This window comes from Vanessa atalanta, chromosome 11 (assembly GCF_905147765.1).
Source record: "Vanessa atalanta chromosome 11, ilVanAtal1.2, whole genome shotgun sequence".
Lineage (NCBI taxonomy): Eukaryota > Metazoa > Arthropoda > Insecta > Lepidoptera > Nymphalidae > Vanessa > Vanessa atalanta.
In genome coordinates, this window is record NC_061881.1 from 2,764,817 (window position 1) to 2,791,360 (window position 26,544).

General features: G+C 32.6%; 1 protein-coding gene across 2 annotated transcripts; it reads right to left on the minus strand.

The window, feature by feature from the left end:
- Positions 1–25,533, minus strand: LOC125067308 (NADP-dependent malic enzyme-like). Of its 2 annotated transcripts, none has more exons than XM_047675838.1 (12): positions 25,437–25,533; positions 19,833–20,043; positions 7,252–7,410; positions 5,064–5,245; positions 4,429–4,589; positions 3,936–4,140; positions 3,504–3,630; positions 2,786–3,011; positions 2,366–2,508; positions 1,976–2,149; positions 1,571–1,694; positions 1–1,488 (listed from the first exon to the last, which is right to left on the minus strand). In XM_047675838.1, exons 2-12 carry the CDS (start codon positions 20,028–20,030, stop codon positions 1,349–1,351), a joined length of 1,839 nt encoding a protein of 612 aa, XP_047531794.1. In that variant the 5' UTR covers positions 20,031–20,043; positions 25,437–25,533; the 3' UTR covers positions 1–1,348. The 2 variants fall into 2 exon arrangements, with proteins under 2 accessions (XP_047531794.1, XP_047531793.1); XM_047675837.1 differs by lacking the exon at positions 25,437–25,533 and adding an exon at positions 23,174–23,409.
- Between the last annotated feature and the right edge of the window lie 1,011 nt (positions 25,534–26,544).

Here is a 26,544-nt window from a genome sequence, read left to right on the forward strand (position 1 = left end):
AAAAAAAAAACATTTATTGTTAATGCGTTACAAATAAATAGTATATTGCATTGCCGGTCCGTTAAATATTAGCTTGTTCAATATTACACTTCTAGTCTACATGACAAGGTTCTTAATTTAACTAAATAAATAAATAAATATGTAACTTGATAAATTTATAAACTTAACAAAAAATAAATTTTTTTGACATTATTCAGCCAGCTATATAACATACCTCTATAAATATATATCACAAAATTTTGTTCATCGATGCACAAAAGTACATTAATTTCGATTTGAATAAAATAACTTAATTTTATAATAAAATATATATGATTAGATCTACATTATTTAAAAAAGATAATATTTCGAATATTGGAATGTTATGTTGCTATAATTTTTATTGAATGCGACATTGACCAGACAATACAATCATTTTAATGTTTTGTTTTGATCAAGTAATTAAGTGGTCGTTGGCAAAGTAAAAATAAATATCAAAAATATGTCACATTGTATCACGAATAGATTAAGCGTCACTACTCTTGGCAATGCACTGTTGCCAAAATTGCTTATACAATTTGCACCTTAGAATTTTTCAAATTAATATGAGGAAAGACAATTAAAATATTACATTAATCTTTATCATATTCATTCAACTTGTACAAAACATGAATTATTTGAATCAAAATATATATTTAAGTTAAGCTTTACGAAACTTTACATACAAATTACATTAAGTAGCATAAGTTTTAAGTAGTAACAAAATAAAGACGAATGTTTCAAAATGTAGAATTAACATTGTAAGAGTCCTTGTCAATTATAGAACTTGCATCTTATAGATTCACGCGGAAAGCGCTGCTATCGCTTAAAACACACGAGAGTGGTCGAGTATATTTTTAGGTCTGTTTAAATTATAAATAAATATTCCCGTTATGTCTAATAATAAAACTTTGGTAAAATTTGATCAAGCGATGGCAGCGATTGGATAAACAAACTGATTGCCAAACCGAATAACAGATGGTCGTAACTCTATAAGCCATTCCTCTCCAGTATTGATGTTCTACAAAAATATCAAATTTTTAGTTTTCCGCTCCAATGTGTAAATGACTAACTAGTCGGTTTTCGATTTCTCGTCCACCTCGTACAAAATGTAAACCAAGCAAAACCAATATCGCCATCGAGTAAATTAAACTATCCATCAGTTTTGTAGAAATCTCACCTGGAAACCGCCATCCACCGCCATAGGAATATTTTTTCAATTCAAAATATTGATGCAATAGCTACCGGAACTAGAATATTTGCGTTTTGGCGCGGTCGGTTGACACATGGTACGGGCGAGGCGCGGCGGGGCGGGGCGGGGCGGGCGGCGTTACATGAGCGCGACGCGCGGCGCGTCGGCCGCGGGCCAGTCGTATCGCGGCGGCAGCGCGGGCGCGTACCGCACGTCGTACATCTGCGCGCGGATAAACGCTTCCGTGTCCAGTGGCTGCGGCTGCACCGACGCCTTGCCTGTGCGCGTCACCAAACGTTACATGTTTTCTTTTTTTTTAAATGTTTTATAATAATATAAAATGTGTCAAATAAAATTTACCGGTTTTGTATGCGTGTTGCACAACTTTCTTGGCGATCTGGATCGAGCACTCTTGTATGTCCGCCAGGGGCGGGTACAGGCTGCCCTGATCCAGATTGTCTTGGGACACGATCTCAGCCAAAGCCTGAAATTTAACAAAGATATATGATATAAAAGTAATATATGAAATTTTGTCTGATGGGTAAAGAAAGTCTTGAGTTAAGCCCAACGATCGAGCGACAACAATATGTGAAGCAAAAACTTTATACCCCTTTTTTGAACGCGTCATGACTAAGTTAAATATGATTGTGGCTTTTTTGACATTGCGTTTTTAATTGTAATAATGACAAGGAATCGTCCACCTGAGCCTCATTTTTCCTAACTCTCGTATGAATGAATCCTGTTCGTAGTTAGCAATGAACGCACCTCGGCAGCGAGCAACATGAAGTCGTCGGAGATGTCGACGAGGCCGGCGCACAGGATGCCGAGCGCCAGGCCGGGGAAGATGTAGGCGTTGTTGCCCTGGCCCGGCCGCAGCACGCGACCGTCCTTGGTGCGGTAGTCGGGGAACGGCGAGCCCGACGCGAAGATGGCGCGGTCCTGCGCACACGACACACGCCCGCCGTACAGTCGCCGCTCGGCGCTACTTTGTACTCGTTTGATTACAAAAGTCAGCAAAGGTCACGTAAATTTTTTAAAGACGACCAGATCAAATTATTATTATAAAAAACATCTGACTCTATATTAACTACTTTTATTAAAAGCACACTAATGACATCCCGCGATCGGCCACTCTGAGTGGCAAGAAATACGTACGTCGGTGTTCCCGTAGGCCTCCTCCGCAGTGCACTCCGCTTTGCTGGTGGGGTTGGAGAGCGCGAAGATGACGGGTCTGTCGTTGTTCTCCCCCATGGCGCGCAGGATGTCGGCGGTGAAGGCGCCTCCGATGGCTGCCGCGCCTGCGGGCGAGATTTCGGGTTCGGACACTCCTTACTGTTACTTCATAGATTTGTCTCAATCTGGGATTTCTTCACTTATATTAGTGAAGTAAAGCATTGTGCTCGTACTCGCAGTAAAAATATTACCAATTCCTTAAACCTTCAATGTGCCACCAATGAAGCCAACTAAAGTATACGTCCGTTTGTAATTAACGATGATAGACATGAAGATGAATACTCAATCTGACTGACAATGAATACCAGCTTTTAAATGAATCAGGGCTAACGATAAGCTCACCGATGAGTACAGACGGTTTCGCGACGTTGACTACTTCGGCAAGGGTGCGAATCGGCGGGCAGTTTTTCGCAAATTTCTCCTTGTGCTCGTTGAGGCCGCCTTCAGGCCTGTTCTTCACGATAAGACCCTTGGAATCCACCATCCAGATACGGTTGCGAGCATCCGCTTCAGAGGTACCTTCGGCTTTCATGGCCATCACGCACAACTCCGCAATACCCAAAGACGCCTGTTGATAAATAAAAGTTGTCTAATAATTGAAGGGTTTCGGTGTGAAAAATGTTATGGAAATTGTAATTTAATCATGATAATAATGAATCGTATTAAGAAGGGTATGGTTAAATTAAAAATTAATAATAATCTAAACATTTAAAAGGATATTACAAGAGTATAAAGAAGTGACAATATTTTTGATTAATCCGCAATTGTACTTTTAAATCGAAACAAAGTTACATAAATTATGACACCCACTGTAGAAAAACCGCTAGTTATTAACTTATTCGAGATAAGTTTTGATAATCTCGTACATAATATTAAAAAAAAAACTATTTTGTATCGTCAATATAAGGCAAAATAAAATCAAACAATTTTATTTAATGAGAAAAACAGTATCGCAAGGATACCAGACAGCGCTATTTAATAGCGTAAATCAGCTCATACGACACAGTGGGTCGAGATGGCTCTATGTTCTAGAAAAAGGTCCGGAAAGCGAAGTGGTCACCTCCCCGGCGCCCTGGAACACGAAGGTGTTGTGAGACAGGCGCGTGCCCGTGACGCGCAGCGACGCCAGCAGGCCGGCCACCGCCACCGCCGCCGTGCCCTGGATGTCGTCGTTGAATGTGCAGTACCTGCGGGGTGACCGATGTTTACTACGAGTCTTTGCGCTTCACAATATTTAAATGGCTGCTGATTTCAAAAGTGATTAGTGAGATAACTCAGCTTTTGACAGTATCTCCGTGTGTATAACGGCGCTATGATAATATCCAGACATTAGTTAAACGCCAGATATGCTCAACTCGAACATACAAAAACATTGCTCTTTAAAAATGGTCGACTGAACTTAAAATGTAATCGCGCCTAACGTATCTCAACTTCGTAACTCAAATTTCGTTTTACAGCTAACATGTCAGGATGAGTTCAAACGAATACGCACTTTCCACGGTACTTCTCTAGCAGACGGAAGGCGTTTGCGTTGCCGAAGTCCTCGAACTGTATGAGGCAGTTCTGCCCGAAGCGCTGCACGACGGCTTGCATGAACTCGTCGATGAACTCGTCGTAGGCGGCGCCACGGACTCGTTTCTGACGCAGACCGATGTACAGCGGGTCGTCCAACATCGTCTGGGTGTTCGTGCCCACATCTGAAAGGATACAGAAAATATTTGGATATAGTTTATTTCTTTTTTATAAATACAGCAATGTAGCTGTTTATATCCTGATCAATACAGATTTTGAAATTAAAGATCTCGATCATACATTATATAAGATTTATAAGCAATAATTTTACCTTTAAAACAGTTAGTTAACTGTAAATAAAGATGTCTTAGTTTTAACTAAAATATAAGTTTACCTATATCTGCAGTTTTAAACCTTATATGTTATATTTTATATTTAATGAATTTATAAATGTTTAAGAAAAAGAAACTCACCTAGCGTGATAGGCAGGCACTGATGAGGTTTGATACCAGCGAGCGCGGTGTACAGCGACAACTTGCCCACGGGAATACCCATACCACAGGCGCCCAAGTCTCCCAAGCCCAGGATACGTTCACCGTCTGTTACTACGATAGCGCGTACATCGGTTTCGGGCCTAATGTTAAAAATAATTGACAAATTTATTTTAACATCGCAGTTAAAGGTTTTTAGTCTATACATTTCAAAGGCAATCATTTTTCGAATATAGATCATCATCGTACACAATATTGTATATTACATACAGTTTCCTTATGATAATTATCTTTGTTTTAGAACCTTCTCTATATTTGAGAATTAAATTTAGTACAATGCCCGTTAACGTTCTACAGGAGGACTCAGGAGGTTCAAGGACTTCTCTTCAGGATCAGGTTTGGAGTTTACAACCTGTTCCAGTACAGGACTCACTTCATTTGAACACGAAATATATACACAAACACAAATTAAGCACCTGAAAAGTCAATGGTGCTTGTCTGTCTGTCTGATGCTTAAGATCTTCGCCAAAGATCCTCTAGGTAATGGTCACTACAGAGTCTTTTTAATTTGAAATAAAATAATATTAAAACCAGCTATAACTAAAAGCAAAACATACCAGTTCTTTAATATATCATATATGTGTCCCTTGTCGTTGATGGTGATAAAGAGACCGCGCGGTCGGCGATACACGAGCCCGTACTTCTGACACGCAAGCCCCACAGTTGGCGTGTACACTATAGGCATCATTTCCGCTACGTTTTCCCCGACGAATCGGTAGAAAAGATGCTCGTTACGATCCTTAAAGACAAAATTCAATACTTTGAATATTCCAGGAAAAAGGAAATAAGTGATTAATAGTTCAGCTATAGAAAATGCGAGATACACCCTCGCATTTTTTGGGCCATAATAAGTAGCATGAGAAATATGTCACCGATTCATAAACTATCTCCAAAAGTCCAGCGATCCGTAGATATGTGCTGTGTTATAAAGAAGAAACCTAACAAATGAAGAAACACAGTAGAGGTTCAACTAAATTAATATTTGTCCATTCTAAGTTTTATAAACAAGAATCTAAGATTATCAGTAATCCTTGTAGATACTTTCGTATTTCTATTAGTTGGTGAGCATCATCACGTATTTCGTGTCCGTATATAGCTAATAGCTAACTACTAAGATAGGCTGACTGGCACGTCGCAACTGATAATGCAAAAGGCCGTATAATTCCTCCTATTTAAAACTTCAAAAAGACTTGTTGTGTTTTTTAATCTTTTGCACTTACGGTTTAATAATAGGTTAGTAACAATAAAAAAAAAAACATGCTAAAAAAGAAATATTAATGAAATACATTACTAAACCGATAGTCGATTTTTGATTATTGACAGTCATTATTGCTGCTTTTTGTATAGAAAGTTATAACCATTAAAGGAATTAGCGCCCAAGTAAATCAACTTCCATTTATTTAGTAATCAAACTTTATGTCCTATGTTTAAAGGTTACCTATTATTCAACCTTTTAAATATCGCGGAGAAACAAAAATCGCCGTGATTTTTTTTTTTTTAATAGAATAGCGTTAACTACAATTTACATCATGTTTCTTTTAAAATAGTATTGTATGAACATATTACTTAATTATTTAAACTTTACGATATGCAACTACAGAAAATGTTTATAGGTACTCAAGTGTTTACTGTTCAATTGATCCTTATTATAAAATGTATTTATCTAATCTTATAGTTTCAAATAAACATAACATTAATGTTATCATCTCTTTAGAAATTGTAAACATCAACAATGTTACGTGAGGTACGTTGTGACGTAATGACGTAGCTAATGCTACGTTATATACGTGTACCACTAACAAGGAGCATTTCAATGACTTTTGTTGGGGTGGTAGAAACTTAGTACTACAGACTCCTCCGTATATAGACCTACTCATAGATACATAGCGTTGTGGCGTACTGTCTAATATAATAGACACCAATCTATTTAATTTTATTTTGTGTTGTATCTAAGGCCTTTGATTGTGTGCAACCCGAAACTTTGGTCAGGAAGCTACGTCGTTATGGAGTTAGAGACACTGCACTCTGTCTTCTGATTTTGTATCTGAGCAATCAGATTCAGAGGATTGATGTAAATGGAAAGAGATCTTCCGGGGCTCCAGTTACTGAAGGGTTCCCTCGAGAATCAATTCTTGGCCCATTTCTCTTCCTTGTTTATATAAATGACCTGCCACATCTCTTAGGTAATAAATACGAGATAGTATAGTTTGCTGATGACACTTCTTTAATTTTTAAATTAGAAAGACGTCTTTCAATATATGACGACGTGAACAATGCTCTCTCCGAAATAGTACATTGGTTTAGTGTTAATGATTTACTGTTTAATAGTAAAAAGACAAAATGTATTAAATTTACCACTCGTTTTAATTTCCTAACCGGTGGTAGATTTTTGACTATCAATAAGTATGTGTAACACTTCCATATTTAATAAAGATTTTTGACTTTGATAAGATAAATATAATCAACGACAATTTTACTACTTTTTACTAATCTGATATATTTGTAACATTGTCCAAGGGTGCCACTAACTATTAGGGCAAATTCCACCCATGTTCTAATAAATCATAATGCATAGAAAAATACATAGCTTCTATAACTTTTATCTAATTCTGATCGAACGATATTGACAATTTATTTTTCTCTTTCTCTCTGTCTCACACACACTTTTTTTCACTTTGAATTAAGAATATTATTTACTAGCTAAAATAAAAAAGAAAAAAATAATATATTGAAAGTAGTACTCACAAGTAATCCCATCAGATAGATATACTTGTTCAGAGGATCCTCATACCGGTCGAAAGACAGCTTGCACAGGTGCACCTGCTCTTCTTGACTTTTCACCCTCGGGGGCAACAGGCCGTGGATGCCCATCGCTTGACGCTCCTCAATTGTAAACGCCATACCCTATGACAATAAAAACATGAGATGAAATATGAAATGGTTTATTATGAGGTCATAGACTAGAATGAAATTATAGTACACACATTGGTAGTAAAATACATTTAGTTTTATTGGTATTCCTAATTTTATTGACCGACTGATGCTGACATTTTATTGCAGTAGAACAGACATTCTTTCTAATACCCATTAACCTCAAGACATCTAAGATTAGCTAGATATCTTAAGATAATTGAGCTTATTTTGTGACAAAATCAATTTACTTTCCAAAGTATATAGTTTTTCGACAGCCTCGTGTCATAGTTGTTTCTTCAATCGACATATTTGCGATAAATATAATGTAAGGCCTTATATTTAATATTGCGTCCATTGTTTCAAATATTGAAAGAAAACGGCATATTTATGTAATTACTGCTTATTTGCGTTAGCTATCATTTAATTTAAAAAGCCTCAAAATCTTTCAACTTATGTAATTATGTATAAAACATTTTTGTATCGTAAATGTTCGGTGGTAGAATGACTGTTATATTATATGTACAAGTAGGTTGAAGGAAACAAAACGGACTTGCACGAAGTCCTACTACTTATTGGTAAAACGTAAATTCAGTAGATCTCAGTCGCAAAGTTTATTTTCGGACGATTTGTATGAAACGTTCCAGAACTTATGGACGTCACGAAGTCAACGGTAAATGACGTAATAAAGGTGACCGCGTTTGTAATGACTTTTCAAGCTTGAACTATCAATTCCTACAGTTAACCTACCATTTCCTATCGGTAGCAATTAAAGCCGCATATACTTAACGTAGCAAAGAATTCACATAATAATTAGTAATAACTCATATGTTAGTTTATAACAACGTTACAACATGCCTTTTATTTATTTTATAATATTGAGATAATTAAAAATTTCCATATTAAGACAACAAAGACTATTTACATACTATTAACATAATACAGAATGTCTACCATTCCGTATTTAAGCAATAAAGTTTGAATAATCACAAGCTGAAAAACCGAAATGTATATTTTTTACTCAGCTTTCCGCAAAATTTCGTCAGACTAAGTCCCGCGACGACAATGAGTAATAAGTAGAACTAATAGATGTTATTTCCTGTTTCATTGTCCGCGTGATTATTCGCGGACTTGGAAATCACGCTAATAAGGATTTGTTGTTGAAACGAAATTGTTTAGTTAAAAGGAACATGAGAATATGCGATATATATATATATATATCAAATATATATAAAATACCTGACATACATAGACTATATATTTATATATAGTCTTCAGATACTATTGACAATTTAATGTATGGACAATGGAACATTAAAATTCACATAATTAAGTATGTATGGAAATTATTTATACTTTAACTCACTTAGCAGCAATGTTTCCTGTGAGCAGAACATATTATAATAAAATTTCTTCTACCTGACAATAAGATAGTTTACTTTTAATAACATTTCGTTTTGTGAATTATCTACGCAATTACAACTAAGTACGATTAAATTAATTCATTATTTTTCCAACAAACAATTCATGGTTAAACAAATATGCTAAGTGATTAGTAAACTTGCCATTAAAAAACCGCTTGTACTTATTTAATAAACTTTTCGATGTTACTGCAAGTCTTGGGAATTACAATAAGTTTAATAACATTACCATGGCATAGCATGTACATTTCCGTTGCCTAAGAAATATATAAAATCACGACATATGTACATTTGACGTATAAAATAATATTAATCTTACCGGAGGCGTGGCTGTGACGTAGCAATCGGTGTTTTTGTCGTGCTTTGTATACGTATGGGTTAATCACTGACTCAATATTGTGCAAACGGTTTTTTGCTCTATGACATGTTAAACTTATTCCATATTTATTAGAACTACTAATTATAATTCAGCAATTATAGATTCACTTGTTACTTACATATACATATTGAATATATACTTACATAGGTAAATTAAAAGTATGAGAAGTTTATAAAAATACTAATAATTAACGTTGTCGTCTTAAAAATGTTATTTTTTTTTTGCTTGATCATTAAACTTATTTATAAACTATTCATAAGTAAGCTGGAAGATGCCCCAGGTAGTAATAGAAGACTCACATCTCAATCGAAGATGATGAGTTCAAATCCGGGCAAGCGTCTATTAGGTACATTTCGTGTTTTATTTATTGCCGGTGAAATTATAGGAACAAGTGACGTAACATCTTAGATTGAGGAATGCTTTATATTTTTACAGAGCCAATTTATATGGGGTGATGACCATCAGGCGGCAAAACCCTTCCGCCGAGATATATCATAAAAATGGATTATTACTAAATTAGTTACTAAGCTACCAACATTGTCAGCGTATTAAATCATTATACATATAAAATATGAGTCGATAGGATCCGAAAATGATTTATTAAGCTATAAAAAAAACCTTCTAACCCGTGAATCATGCGCCGCCAAGCTATCCGGTATTGAATAAACTTCTCGTCGAGGCGTCAGTTGCCACCAATCACACTCCATTTTATATTTCACCCTCGTCCAAACTTCATCCTCGAACGATTTTATAATTCCTTCCAATTCAATTAATATTTAACTCTCCTTTGAATCCACTTTCAGTAAATTTTCAGTAAGCAATCAAAGATTTTCCAGTGACGCGCGTTCGATAGCATATATTTTTTTAAAGAACTTGTACACTTGTTTGTAAAAATATTATGTAGTAAGAATTTTAACAAGCAAATAGTTTTTATTATTGAATTTTTAATAATAATAATAGTAACATTATTTATTATTTACTTATTAGCAACTTAATCAGTCATGATTCTTAAAGCTCCAAAAGGTAATTAAAAAAGTATATATATTTAGGGGTTATATTATGACTTTGCTCTAATAGCAATTTCAATTAATATACTCCCAAAAATACCTGACGTAACGATTCTTAATCTGTATAATTACTGGTGTCTCACAAAACAGTCATGTCATGTGATATCAACGTTTGCAAATGGACTAAGAGCTAAGTGAAAATGTTCTAACAACCAGTCATAAGTACGTGATAACAAATTTATTAGAAAATGCAGCCTTATGTCTGAGGCTACGATCAATAACACACGGTCACACGGTGTAGATATGCGTTATGTAGGAACAATACTTGTAGTAATTTTAGAGCCATGTCATACGAGAAAACGGAACGAAACGGAACGGATTTTAAAGTAGGTAGGTACTTAGAAAAAATATTTTTTATCAAAATCAATTTCCCTGCTTCCGAATTTCTATTACCATCAATTATAATCGCTGTCGGTTTGTTCATCACCCCTAAACTAGAATTTAGTGACAGATCAGAGATTATCTATGACTTTATTGTTCGGTGCTAGTTGATTCTTATGAATAAATTCGCTAATAAACGAGAAAAAAATAATTTGCTTTTAAATAAAACTTCATTGAGTGTGCCGTCCTGGAATAAAACTTTGGATACTTTTTATTGAAATTTATAAAATAAAATCTACATTTTTCAAGTCTAACAACTAGTGCGTTGCGATATACTTATTATGCATTATCTTATGTTGGTATATACATATATAGATACAATATCTCTTGTAATAACGATTCGGGGTAAAGTATATGCTAACGATAGAAACAATTAAGTAAATGTATATATGTATTACCTGATAAATGTATCATCAACAAATCATTTAAAACTTACATCTAACACACCATGCGGTCACTGTGACGCCCGGGGCGACATAAATACAGTCGGGTTTGCTCCACATAACTTATTGCCGAGATTAAGGTCAAAGATTTTGGAGGCTTTGTGGCATATTGAAGGTTGTAATAAAAGTGTTACTGCTTTAAATGAAGGTTCAGTTTGAATGTCAAGAGACAAGTTCATTTGGTAAAAGAAATCATCGTCATCTATTATATATAAATCAGTCGAGATATAGTTAGATAATAGAATAGATAGAATAGTAAAATAAGAATACTTTTAAGTTAGAAGAATTAAGATAATATTATTTATACATGCCTTGCTAAATATTATGAACAAAAAGAAAATCAATTATTTAATTTTTCACCCTAATTTTCATCAGAATTACCGAGCGTATCAACTAATTGATGTGACACTGACCGTAATAACTTATAATACTATGTCAAGTGCAATGTTTTTGCGAGCTGCGACAGGTGTTTTGAGAACACGATAGATTACTTAACAGTGACGTAACAAAGAGGTGAGGCAAACTATCAAGAAATACGTTTCAAGTTAAAGCAATCGTTTACAATTCATGTATGTATATTTCACGGACTTTCGTTCTACTCCAGTTTTCTTGAAGTTTTGCAACGCGACATGTTCCGTGTAACATGACTTACGCGCTCATGATCACAAAAAATAAATTCTATACTTGTACATAGTTAACTTGTGTCCAATTTTTAAATTCACTGTAAATTTTTCTATTAAAACAATAATTATAAAGTTTATTTTCATATGATAATACATTTTTAGCACAACAGAAATTAATATAAACGTCCCAAAATGGTACTACCTACCTATATTCATTTCATTTAAATAAATAATAATATAAATAAATAAATATTGGACAACATCACATACATTACTCTGATCCCAATGTAAGTAGCTAAAGCACTTGTGTTATGGAAATCAGAAGTAACGACGGTACAACAAACACCCAAACCCAAGACAACATAGAAAACTAATGAATTCGTTCTACATCGACTCGGCCGGGAATCGAACCCGGGACCTCGGAGTGGCGTACCCATGAAAACCGGTGTACACACTACTCGACCACGGAGGTCGTCATATTTATGAAACTCATTATAATCATATAATGAGTTTCATAATTACTATTTATATACTACGACGATATTATAAAACGTTAATTTACGTTTAACGACTGTAATGGGTATATTACCCAATTCAGTCGTTTTTTTCTTAGTTTGACGTTCATAGTTCATTAATTTAAAAACGATATGTACAGATATGTTCATCAAACTAACAAGGTATATATTATTCGCTAATCACTCGAGTAAATACCCGCCAGTCTAATTTAATAAAAACCTTCAAAAACTGATTTAAAAAAACGTTGTATTTTATTACTACATAAAAAAAATTAGTACGGGAATTCCTTATAAAACATAGGTGAGCTAAGGGTGTGTTTTCAAAATTCATCTCCTGTCTGTTAAATATATAAATGCAAGTTTGTTTGGAAATTCGTCATGTCTGACGTTTGAAATATTTAAATTGGTATTAAGACTTCTGTTAATGAGTTAATGACAGTTGTTAAAGAGATATATATTTTTTTAATTATGTATGACGGTAATATTTAAGATGAAATTTTGTATAGAAATTATTCTATAGGCAACGTAAGTTATCAAAACTACTCAAAAAATGTTTTAATCAAAACTTGTATCTTATTCAAAGAAGATATATTTGACTAAGAAGAAATGGAAATCCTCCGTAATCCTTCAATAATTGTATTTGTAATTATTTTTATTAATAACAAAAGAAATAGGGGACTGGCTTTTTAACTTGCTGTAATTAAACATCATACGCTTTAACGTACTTAATCTCCTAAGTGCTAAATTTTTATATGTAAATGACAAATGTACTATTACTCGTACTTATATTATTTTTGTCTTCGACACACTCTGAAGATATGAACAAAAAAAAAACTTCCAAGTGTTCATTCACAAACCTAAACATAAATAGTTGTATGTGTATATAAAGTAGTATTTTCTCTGCAATACATCATGACTCAACTCGGTTCAAATTTTACGCATCACTTGTCATTACTATCACAAAGTTACGTTGTGTGTGTGCGATAAGTGTTACCTACTCTTACAATCGCAATAAAACATGCATTTCTATTTGATTAAATCACAACATTATTTTATCAAATCAAACTACAATACTCTATTGTCTAATTCATTTACAAAAGGCATATTCTGTGCATTAATTGCTCTACATAGCTTACTATATTAGACATACATATTTTTTAAATAATTTGCTTAGTATGTTCGAAACAAAAGACAGCATACTTTCTAAACAATCACGTAGTTTAAGTTACGAAGTAAAGCCAATAATGCAAGTATTTAGTATTTACTAAAAAAAATACTTTATCAGTTTACAGCTGGAATAAAATTAATTGAGTGTCACACGATATGTTTAATACCAAACATTAAGCTGATGTCAGAACGTTCGCCGCTTTCATACAGAGGATCCGCTTTGACTGGAATAAATACAAGCGATTATCCGGAATTTAGACGTAGATTATAATATAATATATATGTATATATATTATAATTTAAACTTAATGTATAGATTGAAAAGTCACACTATTGTCGTACCCATTATTAACATTATGAAATCTCAAAAATAAAAAAATAGTACTATTAATTGAAGACAATAATTATATTTCAATGATTTACATTGAAATATAATTATTGTCACAAGCTATTAATATTTAAAATAATACATTACGCACATTTTGTTCTACATTTATCTACTAAACTGACGATTAATAATTTAACTGATATTAAGCTCGAGCGAAATTGGAGCATCGTTAATATATTCTTGTTTGAGAGCTGAACACAATGGAAGCAGCCTTTTTAAAAAATTAAAGCAAGGATTTATATGCAAGTATTATGAGCTTCAAAAGTAGAACGTACGAGACCTACACCTGACCTATTCGGTGATCGTACAAGGTGGAGCAGTCGATTGATATTGTTAGCCGTCATAATAACCATTCCATTTTCAGACAATTCAATACAATCGTACGAGTATAAATATCAAGATTACTATAACGAGAGTACTTTTAAAAAATAACCTAAAAAATATTGGCTCATTTGTCATCATTTATTTTGTTCGATATTCATTCCATTATAGAATGATGTGAATATTTTAATAGTTATACTACCGCCTTAATGAACCTATATTCGATTGGCCTAAAGGTTGACTATTGGATAGTGTAAAAGAATTATTTGTTTCACTTCTTATACCAATTTATATTTATTTACAATATAGAATCATTTATACGATTTCTATATGGGATCTGAGCACTTTTTTTTTACATATTCAAAATTAATTTTAATAAAATACAATCTCATATATCTCTATTACCGAATAGTGTTTTTTTTTCACGCCCGTATTAGTAAATTCGTTTTATATAATTAACTGTATAATACATCATTTTCAAATATTGTTTAAGTAAATATGTATCTAAAATTTTCTGATAATAAGTATTAAATAGGCAAATATGTGTAATACAGCGAAGCAAACGCATATCGCGTGACTAATTAAAATGAAGAACATTTTTTATCTTAAGTTTAGTCAAATTTCGGGCTTAAATAATACTACATAATTATTTGTTTAAAGAACACTTTTACACCAGAAAACTCAAATTCAATAACAAAAACCTTTACACTTGGTAGTCACCGGAAAACTAGGATAGTGAAAGCAATTTCCTCAAATCTTTATCTGGTTGCTATGGTTACGTTAATCCGTCGTGCCAATATTGCGATAAAAGCACTTTCGTATGCTAATGCTGCATCACGCTATAAAAGTATCCGATACGATATTGTTTAACGTGGGTAAACAATGTCGGTTTAACATTACGTCACGAAAATTAAAAAAAAATACTCTTATTTTTGTGTTCCAATTATACCACCTGGCAGATATTCTCGGGTACACCTGGCGACCAAGGTGTTAGGTATAAAAAAAGTAGCCTATGTCCATGGGGTTTAACTTTGCTCGATACCAAATTTCATCAAATTCGGTAGGGTAACGGGAGTCAGACAGAGAGACAGACAGACTGACATATTTCCTTTCTCATTTATAATATTAGTAAAGATGAGAGTAACAATTACATCACGCTTTGATCATAATTATTTCGATAGTGCTTAGTGATTATAGATGAAATATAAATTTTAAGCTAGTTATTCTCATACAGGGCAAGCCGAAAACATCCAGTGATTACAACACGAAGATCAAAATCGAAGGTCACGGATTCCAAGTCTGATGATTCATTTATTTGCTAAAAATGATTATTTTAAGAAATCTCATCAACGACATGAAACGTCATAAATTCTGATTTATATATTTACATCAAACCGCAATGGAGCAGCGTGGTAAAACAAGCTCGCAAGTAATTTGCCCTAACAGATGACAATGTCCTCCTCACAGCGCAGCAGCTAAATATTTTAGATATTTTTAAATAAAGTAATCGATTTCTTACGTTTAAAAAGTTCTTATATGAACATACTCAAATGAAGGTTTAACGTTGAAATAAAACTAGTTTTTAACGGATTTAATCGCGTATATTAATTATTTTAACATCCCGACGTTTGGAGCACTTTGCAGTGTTTGTGGTCACGGGCAGATTGCAAAGTGCTCGAAACGTCGGGATGTTAAAATAATTAATATACGCCATTAAATCCGTTAAAAACTAGTTTTATTTCAACGTGTAATAATCGCGAAAATCTAAGACAACATTAAGGTTTAACGTATTTTTAAAATTTTACTAACTACTACTAATTAGCTATTCGCTTCACAAAACCCCCCACAAATGTGCTAATTATATATTACTGGAATTTGTTCAGATATTTCGTATTGAATAGAATTTTAGTTTTATACTCTTCACTAGCTATTATCGTATCCGAACCCAATATCGTTATCGAATCGACGAATGTGAAAATCCTGATACATAACGCTTATCAGTTATTAGTTTCAGTAATTTAAAAATATCTATCTTTTAATATGGCGGGATACGGTACAGTAATTTTAATAAATTAATAAATAATAACTACGTTTGGATACATAAAATATTTTATACATATTCATCTACTACATTTTCAAGGTTACTTCACGACCACAAACGCAATTATAGATTCTGATATATGAATCCTATTACCTTGTTTTGTTTAACAGAGATTTATTCATCATATGTATACCAACACATAATAACTAACTACCTCCTAAATCTAAAACTTCCGTAGAGATAGGGTTCTTTTTTATCAAAACAGATTTTAAGGATTTTATTTTATAGATTGATTATATTATAAATAGATTTCATAGAAGAAAAAGAAGTAAGTCCTTTCTTAAAATGACAATAAAAATAAAAAATAATATTCGAAACATAAAGATTCATATAATGTTTTATCTTTAGCACAAAGATCTCATGATACAACATACTTAGGTACAATTCAAACTAAATTAAAAATTTACAATCAATTGTATGTGCGGAGTTGTGCCTATTATGGGCGTATTAAAATCTCCAGAACACTAGATCTTCGGCCCAGGGTATTAGGCACAACATACCAGAACAGCGAATTAGAAGGAGAATATATTATGTGTTAGCATAGAGTTTACGAGAGATGTTCATGTGTGTCTAATGTGTAGGTACTATATAGAATTTAGTTTTGAAAACGAAACTACTGAACTATAACATAACATATATAAAACAACAGGACAACAAAACAAATTTAATGCTTGTTTGACATATTCACATAAAATTAATACATGTAATAATTGCCTGTAATCCCTACATAGTATAAAATAAAATCGCTTCCCGCTGTTTGTCTGTCCCTGTATATGTTTGAATCTTTAAAACTAACGAACGTATTTTGATTCTTTTATTTTTAATAAATAGAGTGATTCAAAGGGAAGCTTTATATGTATAATACACGCATAATATAGTAGAGTAACACTAATAATTTTAGAGGTTTGTAATGTGATGTCGTAAATAAACACATTTTTTGCGCTTACACTGCAAAGCTGGCTAACCCTACGAGGTAGGTCAAAATAGTGTACTCCAGTACTCTTGACCTTTAAAATAAATACAAAAGAGTCCGCGATGGTACCTATATGTCTATCTGTAAGGGTGACAACCACAATAATCAATTTTTATTTTTTACTTTTTACGAGAAATAATGGCTTATTTCCGAAGCGATTTTAAGCAATACAACATATTATCCTTATTTAATTAAGTACCTGAAATATACTGTGTAAGTATTTTAGTATTAACATTGCACCCGTGCGAAGCCGAGGTGGATCGCTAGTGCAATATAAAAGGAAAATTAATGTCCATTTTCTCCATTATCTTCATAAAGTGTTATGTCATTGCGTGATAACGCGAATTGAAAAATGACATGGCATGTTATTATTATTATATTTTATATTTCATTACTTTTAATGTTGTGTTAACAACGACGTGTTGATTTCTAGGCGAAATAACGAGAGAGACGAAATATATTTTTTTTATCTTATACTCTTCCTTCCGCCTACGCCCTTCAGTCCGTAGCTCGAAAATTTCATTTGAACAATTGTAAATACGTTTAAGTGTGTACCCGTTAACATTTAAGTCCCTTCCAAAGGGTTCCGTTTTATTAAGGATTTCCTTTGTTGTTTACATCTCGAAAGAGGAGCTCAATGTATATAAAGGGATATACGAATGAAACGCCTGTGTTTTTTTTATTGAGACAAGTTAAAGTGTCATTCATACCAACCAACAGGATCCGCAGCAGAAGTATGATGAATTTGACTTATCAAATATTGTTGTTATGAAATAAAGCAATTTCGTTAGTAGGACTTTGTGCAAATTCGTTGAGGTACCGCTCACTCTTTGATTTTTATGTTCTAGTTTGAACGGTGAGTGAGCTATTGTAAATACAATCACAAGGAACATAAGATCTTAGTTCCCAAGGTTGGTGGCGAATCGCCGATGTAAGGTAATTATTAATTTCTTACGGCGCTAATATCTATAATGGTCACTTATTATCAGGTCAGTAGTACAGTAATGTAAGTCTCCTACAGCCGGGTAAAGACCTAACTCCTGATGAGAAGGTTTTAAGAACGGTGCGTCAATTCGTAATAGTAGATAATCATGAGCCCAACACGAGTGGAATTATTATAAACAAAAAGTAACCACTCAGTGTTGCTTGCCTGTATTAAATTTACCTTTTTATGATTTGTATTTTTCATCATCTAGCATAACTAAGAATTACATAATTTATCTAATTATTATTTCAAATAGTTTAATTGTCCTACTTTCTATTTGTCGACTTAAACGCAAGATAAAAAAACGTACATTAGTTTAGTGTGTGTTAATTTCACACTTTCTTGTAAATTTGTCGATTTTTTTATTTTTTAAATTGCCATTACTATTCAAACAGTTTCATATAATAGATTAAGATGTTAAAACATTTTATAAAAAAACAAATTGGAAACAGTATATAAAAAAAAACAATATATTAATAACAGCTGTTTCTATCGTAAATAACGACAGTCGATGTCTTCTCGATTAGATAACAAGCCAATGCAGACGGCAGATCTATTTGTTCGATACTTGTACTGTACGTACCGTACTTGTACAATTACAAGCAAAACGGGCAGATATACATACCTACATTCCTCTTCCTTTCAGTGATTAATATTTAATTAAACCTTTTTGAAAAGACGTCTATCGATGACGACATGTGTTAAATAACAGGAATAACAATAATCCCAAATGTATATTATGTAATTGAATAATAATTCAAAATGTATTTCATAGTTACAGCGTTTAATTAAAAAAAAATAGTTTCTTATTTTTTTGATAATCAATCTAGTCTTTTAAATTGTTTATTTAAAATCAAATCTAAATGTACATAGCTAAGAATATTATAAATATGTTGTATTGCAAAAATATCCGTAGGTACTAAATATGATTAATTTTTTTTCACTAAATGTATATATATTTTTTATTTTATGTCGTAGTTGTAGAAGTTTTTATGTTTGTGTTGTTTGTTAATAATAAATAAGCAAGAAACCATTTCCTTCTATTAGATTCTACAGTGAAACTTTTTATTATATTTAAAATTTGAATAACGCTTACGAAATAAGCCCTAAGTCCTTATATTGAGTGTATTCAAATTGAGACCCCTTCTGTAGCCTAGCTTAGAAACCGGCCAGCCGCACTCACTTCAATGAGTATTCGTAAAGGGAGCGAATATGAATACCATGCCGGCGAGAGTTATTGATTTGATACCATAGCGGCCTCAAATATTTTTATATAACATTAAATTTGGTAGCCATGGAAACCGTTAACTATCTTCTAGAATGCAAGTGTCATAATATTTATTATGGAAATTGAATATTGTGCATACTAACCTATTGTTTACATTTATCAATAGGAAATTAAAATTTGATACAACAGTATCAGACAATGCAGTTTTTAAAGTTTGTTGACATTCCAATCCACGTGAACTTTAGACCGCAAAATTCCAAAACAAACCATTTCATGTTTGTTTACGTAACGGCAATGGCATATTACTACAATGGCATTACTGTAAAATAAAAGTGAGTGGGCCAATGACCAACTGATACAATTATATACTTCCGATTGTGAACCATGACCTAGCTGAATAATTAGTAGTCCGCGATATTCTCACCTTGTTGAGTCCGGGGTGCTTCAGGCGGTCGAGACCCGACAGCCGGCTGTTGGACTGGCCGTCCCCGGAGCCCCAGACACCAATACGATCGCGTTCCATTTCGTACGTACACGTTCTTCCACTGACAGTGAGCGACTGCTTGCTACAGGCGAACTGCGTGTTGTTTTTGTCTCGCGGCGCGGGGGGCGCTGGACTCATCGCGGTTTCGCTCCTGGGAAAATAGGAAAATTTTCAGCGATAGTACAGATATGAACCACATTTGCGGTTACTGCTGCTAGATAACAGATGGCGTTAGGTCCTTAACCTTTTATCTTGATTAAACTACATATTTTATAATAAGCAAATTACGATTTATAAAATTTATAACAATAAAAAAATGTTTTTTTAAAAAAATACCGAAACGTACAAATACTTATAATTTTTTTTTATGTCATCGCGTCTTTTGAATACATAAATTTACTTTTTATGAATAGTAATAACAAAATTTTTTATTCTTTGCAAATAATTATTATCCAATGGTTACACCTACGCAAAAAACGACAGTGAAAGGTCATTAGCCTTAATTTTACTATTACATATATTTCATTCAATTTACCAATTTTTTTTATAAAAGGTAATTAAATTTAAATGCTGAATTTGGAATTTGTATTTTATGCAACCTTTTTAATACAGTAGTTATTTTTGGATGACGTACGTAACGGAATTGTATTCGTAAAATCACGTTATTTTTTCTTTTTATAAGTTATTTTATTATTATTATTATATTAATTATAACATCATAATGCAAAAAGTAAAAGGTAAGAGTGACACAACGTAAATGTTATTTTGAAATCACTAATTGTAAAATAAATACTTATGTAACATGATGGAAGAACGATTGTAATCATTTTAATAATAAATAATAATTACTGGTTATGTACAAAACGTTATTTTTTTATTGAAACTACAGTCAATAAAATAATACCTAATAAATATGCCAATCATCATTATTATATATATTCAACCTAACCGGGTATACAGTTAACAATTATAAATTTATAATGTATTTTTGCTTAGCAAAAGTAATGACTGTACCAACGGATGACAATCTGTCTCTTTTCTTTAATGCGCTATTCTTTACTGTGTACAACAAGGATCTTCCTTTAACTATGTTCGTAATCATGTATAGTAAGTTCACCGTACATACAATGGTCATGATTACAGCAAGATCTATTTATTATGAAGGAGAAATATAATTCTGTCTTACTAAAAAGCTATATCATTGAATAGACCTCACAATAAAAAGTAAGATAATATAGTATCTTATGAGCTGTAATAAGTAGTGTTCAATTACCTATACAGCGAGAATATAAAACATTTGTTTAATTTAAATTAGGAGGCAGGCTGGCTAAGGGGCCACCTGAAAGTAGTCATCACCTCCCACAGACACTGGCACTATAAGAACTAGTAATCGTCACATAACTACACTGGCACACACTGGAACTCGACAAAACTACGTATTGCTGGTCGGCGGTAGATTTTGTGTTGAGCGGCAATGCCAAGTAATACATACATGGAGGTGTTCTATAGATATGTTATATATGTTGTAATAGGGACACATATACTGCAATAACCTTTACGTACTTTTAAAATATCCTGCTTTACCGTATAATTACACTCACAACGTAAATGCGCGGCCAACCATGGCGTCTAAGGTGATTTCGTGTTTGATACAATTGCATTTGTTTCACTCATATTTTTAATGAGATAACAATTGTGTAATAGCCAATTAAACATAATTCCTTATTATTGACTAAGAAATGAGGTTTGAATGGGTTCCCACAAAACGAAAGGGCCTTACAATTAGAAAAACCCATTAATTAATTGAATTGTTTAATTAATTGAAAAATTAAACTTTTTGTAGTAAATAATATAATAAAATTATTATTATAAATAATAAATAATTTGGCAACGATTCTACTACAATGGCGCTACGGTCGATTAAGATCCTTTACACAATTTTGTTCAGCAGTTACGTGGAACTCAATTAATATAGTGCCTTTGAAACGAGGGAGAAGGGAAATAAGTTAGCTGGAGGGCAGACAACGCAGAGTCCTATTATAGGGAATGCGTGTCTCCGAACATAGCCCTTAGGATTTGATTTTCACAATACATTCTACATTCTTCGACACAAATGAATTTAATTTAATAAAAAAATAAATTATTTGGTGTTTTTTTATACTTTTATATAACCAAAAAGAAAAGAATCAATCAAAAAAATCCTTAGTCATTTTTCTCCTGGGTAGAGTATCTCTCCAGAAAGCCTCCCATGCCTACTTACTTTACCTACTTATATGGATTATCGAGACTAGAGGTTCTGATAACTAACAATTTATAACTGAATAAAAATATACATATATATTATTTGAAAATACAGAAACCTTCAAAGTTGAAACTAGTGTTTCTTTAAATAACAAGCCAGTATCTTGTCTATTTTAATATCTGTCCAAAAACTTGCTGACTTGTGCTGTAGTATGGATCTATTAAAATATTCGTAATGCTATCAAAATTTAAAGTCAAGTTGTGAATCGTTACTCAAAACTACTTATACCTAATCTTTATCTAACATATCTTTCACGATAACAGCTTACATTTAACTAAACATTTATCTACTTTCAAATATCAATACACTTCTAATTTATTTAAAATATCTTTCATAGTTACAAAAGAATGACTTTCAATTTATAAGTAAAGAGAAAAGACGAGTCTACCAGCCTACCTACTCGTGAGTAGCGCCAAGAGACATTCAGCCTTCTCTTTACAAGAGCAGTCCATTACTGCCTGTAAATTTAACTTCATAAAACATTTCACAAAAAGTGACCATCAACAAAACTACCGATAATTAACATTACTTTTTAAAACACAATAACATTTTAGTTTTATAATATTTTATAATTATTACAAAGCTACATTAGACTAAGATTACAGACGCAGTAAAATTATAAAAGTATATAAACATATACTTATGTATTTAACATGAAAAGATACTCATATTTACCAAATTTTCCTTTGATAGAGAACTGTCTTGAGAAAGTGAAAGATTACTAAAAAGAGCAGTAGAAAATTTATATAGTAATTAAAAACTTAATAGATCATTGTATCAAAAAAACATAATAAAAACTTAGTCTGGCGAGTAGTATTATGTCAAATTATATATTGAATGTATGCAAAGACTATAATAATTCACAATTTTATTTATTTTTCATATAAATAAAACTTTCTACGACGCCATATATTTTTTTTTTAACAAATGATTCCTTAGATAATTCCCTTATTAAAATATTTCTATAAAATATACTTACTGTTTATGTTTGAGTATGTTGCGCGCGCCATTCAACTGACGTGCGTCAATTTGCTCGTTAGATTTGACTTTGCGCGAGAAGAATTCCATTTTTGAAAATAAAGAGATCCAATATATCACAGAAGATAAATAACTTTTTAGAGTTTAATTTTTAATTTTCGATTACGAAAATATATTATTATGTCCTGATAGAGTCTCATACAGAGCTCGCGCTCTCTTAATGACGACTGAAGGTCGCTGAGCAGATGATCATGTTAAATACAATCACGCTACTTGCACTTATCAATTAGCAAATCAAAACAAATTATTTAATGCCAGACTGAGGTCACTGTAATTACTGAGCGAAGCGATATCCCGATGTCTCTGCGTATGACCTCTCATGGAATTCACATTTTATAAAGCATATTATTTTTGTAAAAGCGTCATTTTATCATCATTGCAGTGATCATTATTATTACTTAGTTAAAAAACCTCTTATGATTTTTAAAATTTAAATAACGTTTAAATATTTTCTAGACCCAATCTGACTGCACCCTTATAATGGCAATAGGTTATTTGTGCTATACATTGAAGTGAACCGGCGACCTGTTATATCACGATGGTAATTTCCTTTACTGGCTTTATATGCGTTTAATTTCTACTTCGTCAAAGCAAGTTGTCAACTCCAACTTCGTTGCAAACTGAAAGTACGGTTTTATATGTACGGTTTATGCTTTTTAGACATATGTAACTTATTTGTAATCTGAAATATACTGCCAAAAAAAATTCAAGAATTATTTTTGGTATTTTTATCATTACGCTACATATGAATATTATTTATTTACGGATAAAACAGTTGGTGAAGATACGTCTATGTAAATTAAACGCAATACTATATTATAAGTAAATGAGGTAAATGCTGAGTGTTTGACGTCACGTGTGAAGAACAACATCCTTTCGTCGTCAGATAGGAAAAGCATTAACAAAATAAAGATTCCTATACACAAAATATGTGTGCGTGCGTAAGAGTTTAGTCACAGATCAAAAGACGCAACACATTCTGAATATACAAAGTTGAGTAAAAATAAGAGTTTGAGTCGCTTTCATATAAGTCACGTTTCAAATCAGTTTCTAATATCTAGAATATCAGATTAATATAAGATTTATCCTTCTCAAAAGACTTTTTGTCTATCTGTCTGTCTGTCCGTTTGTTCTGGCTAATCTCTGGAACGGCCGTACCGGTTTAGACGGGACTTTCATTGGCAGAAAACTGATGTAATAAGGATTAACTTAGGCTACAACAATAACTTTTTTGTTAAATTCAATCACGCAAACACTCTAGTCGCGGGCACAGCTACTCAATAATAAAAAGATAAAATAAATGTCTCACACAAACACTGTCTAAAAACAAGGCATCTCCGTGGCGCTCAACAAAAGTCGTTTTTTTATGTCACTATCAAATAAATGGTCACAGCAACATTATGATGTAATAAATAGTATATATCACGCTATGGTAATACTAAACAAATCTTTCAACTGCCTCGACATACCTACCACAGATAAATTGCGTATATGGTTGCAGATCATACGGTTGCCTTACAATAAGACTATGGAAGTAAGGAATAACTACGAAGTGGAGCGAAGGAGCCTATCTAACTAGGCTCGCTTCCGTTGAAGAATATTAGGGCGGCTTATCCGAGTTTCGGCCAGAAGGAAATCATTATTATCTAATCAAGATTTCAGCATTTGATCGACAAAGCTACCTAATCACTTTAACTTGTCAATTTGCTTTATTCAAAGTATCGCAGACAACGTACGAGTCGCTGGCGATGCAAGGCCAAGGACGAATATATTGTCGACTGGTATTATTTATTATGATTAATAATATAAATATAATGATTAGGCAGAATTCGAGTCTATGTACTTGCTTTCATTCTTAAAAATAACTTTTTAATATTTTAACTGTACCATTGAATAATGATACTGCACTTACATGAAACTGATTGTACGCTCATAAATATATTATTGAATTATTTTTTACTTTATATTCTGGTGGAAGCTAAAATTTTGCACATCAAGTGCATACATGATCTTATTTGTAATAAAATAAAGTAATGCGGAATGGTAAAAACTGAATATAAGAAAATACTCTAAGAATTTCTGTTTAGATCGATGCGATCGCTCTGAAATTCTTAGGAAAGTACCTAAGTTGTTATTATTATATACTTGTATAAATGTATTGTATATTAGTCGTTTATTAAATATATAATCTGATTATTAGTTACCTGTTATTTTGTCCAGTAAGTCACGGGAAAACCTAATGGTACGGTCAGTCAGTATCTGCGGTGATCGGCGATCGATCCGTCACTAACTGATGCAGGCGTGCTTAATGATAGAGATCAAACCAAGGGCATGGACGTTATATTGCCTTGGTAATGATTTCTGCGACACGATACGTTTGTTTGTCGGATATGGTCGGTGGCGTATTTAGGTTCGAAACCGACTCGGCGTGTTAAGGGTAAACCCTTCTTTCGATTCGAATATCGAAATATTCGAGTACAGTTTTACTATAAATTGTATTTGTTATAATAAATTTAGTTTATTTATTTAATAACATCTAATTAAAAAAAGGTAAAACATCAAGTTTAAGATTTTACATTGGTAGGTATTAAAAACTTAATATTATCGCTATCAAAACTTTACCTCCTTGAACTTAGCCAACTTAGCCCATACCTAAGTTATTTACACGCCATTAAATAGTACTATATAGATAATTAGATACTTACGTTACATACAGTCGTATATTAGGTATATGCTTCATAAAATTTTCTTTATATCATGAATAAAATACGGTCCTGAATCGTTCATTAAAATTAGAGAATATATAGGAATTTAGTTACTACTATTTATGTATGGAGCTATAAGCCCGTACCGAGTTTATAGGAGTGAATAAAAAATCCAATCGCAGCACCTACTGGGTCCAATCTAAACCATCTAAGCACCTATTCAAACAATTTCGTCGAAATCGGCCCAATCGAAGAAGGAGTTCAGTTACATACACGCCTATAATAATTTATATCTATAAATATGTAGAAGAACATCTATCAAAATACCGATTACACTAAGTACCTAATAAAAATAGCAATAAAGCAAAACTTGTCGTTTATTCTTATACAACATATATAGCCCTCGATGACTAGGTATATAAATAACTACATGAACTATTCCACCGTTAAGGAAATTATAAATTACTTTGGAAAGAAAATTATATAAGAAAAATGTAAATCGTGTGATGTGTGTGATTCACTCTTTTATTTACAAATTACATTATAGTATCAGGCGCAGAACATTCAGTGACACAAATGACTACAACTAAATCACAGTGTCATTAAA

What these genes read in the sequence shown, in the direction of transcription:
- LOC125067308 (XM_047675837.1), bottom strand. Translation starts at nt 23,262, where the DNA reads ATGGAATTCTTCTCGCGCAAAGTCAAATCTAACGAGCAAATTGACGCA. An exon ending in AGCACCCCGGACTCAACAAG is followed by an intron (nt 7,411 to 19,832) that starts GTGAGAATATCG and finishes TTATTGTCATAG; the next exon opens with GGTATGGCGTTTACAATTGA. An exon ending in AGGCCTACGGGAACACCGAC is followed by an intron (nt 2,150 to 2,365) that starts GTACGTATTTCT and finishes TCGTGTGCGCAG; the next exon opens with GACCGCGCCATCTTCGCGTC.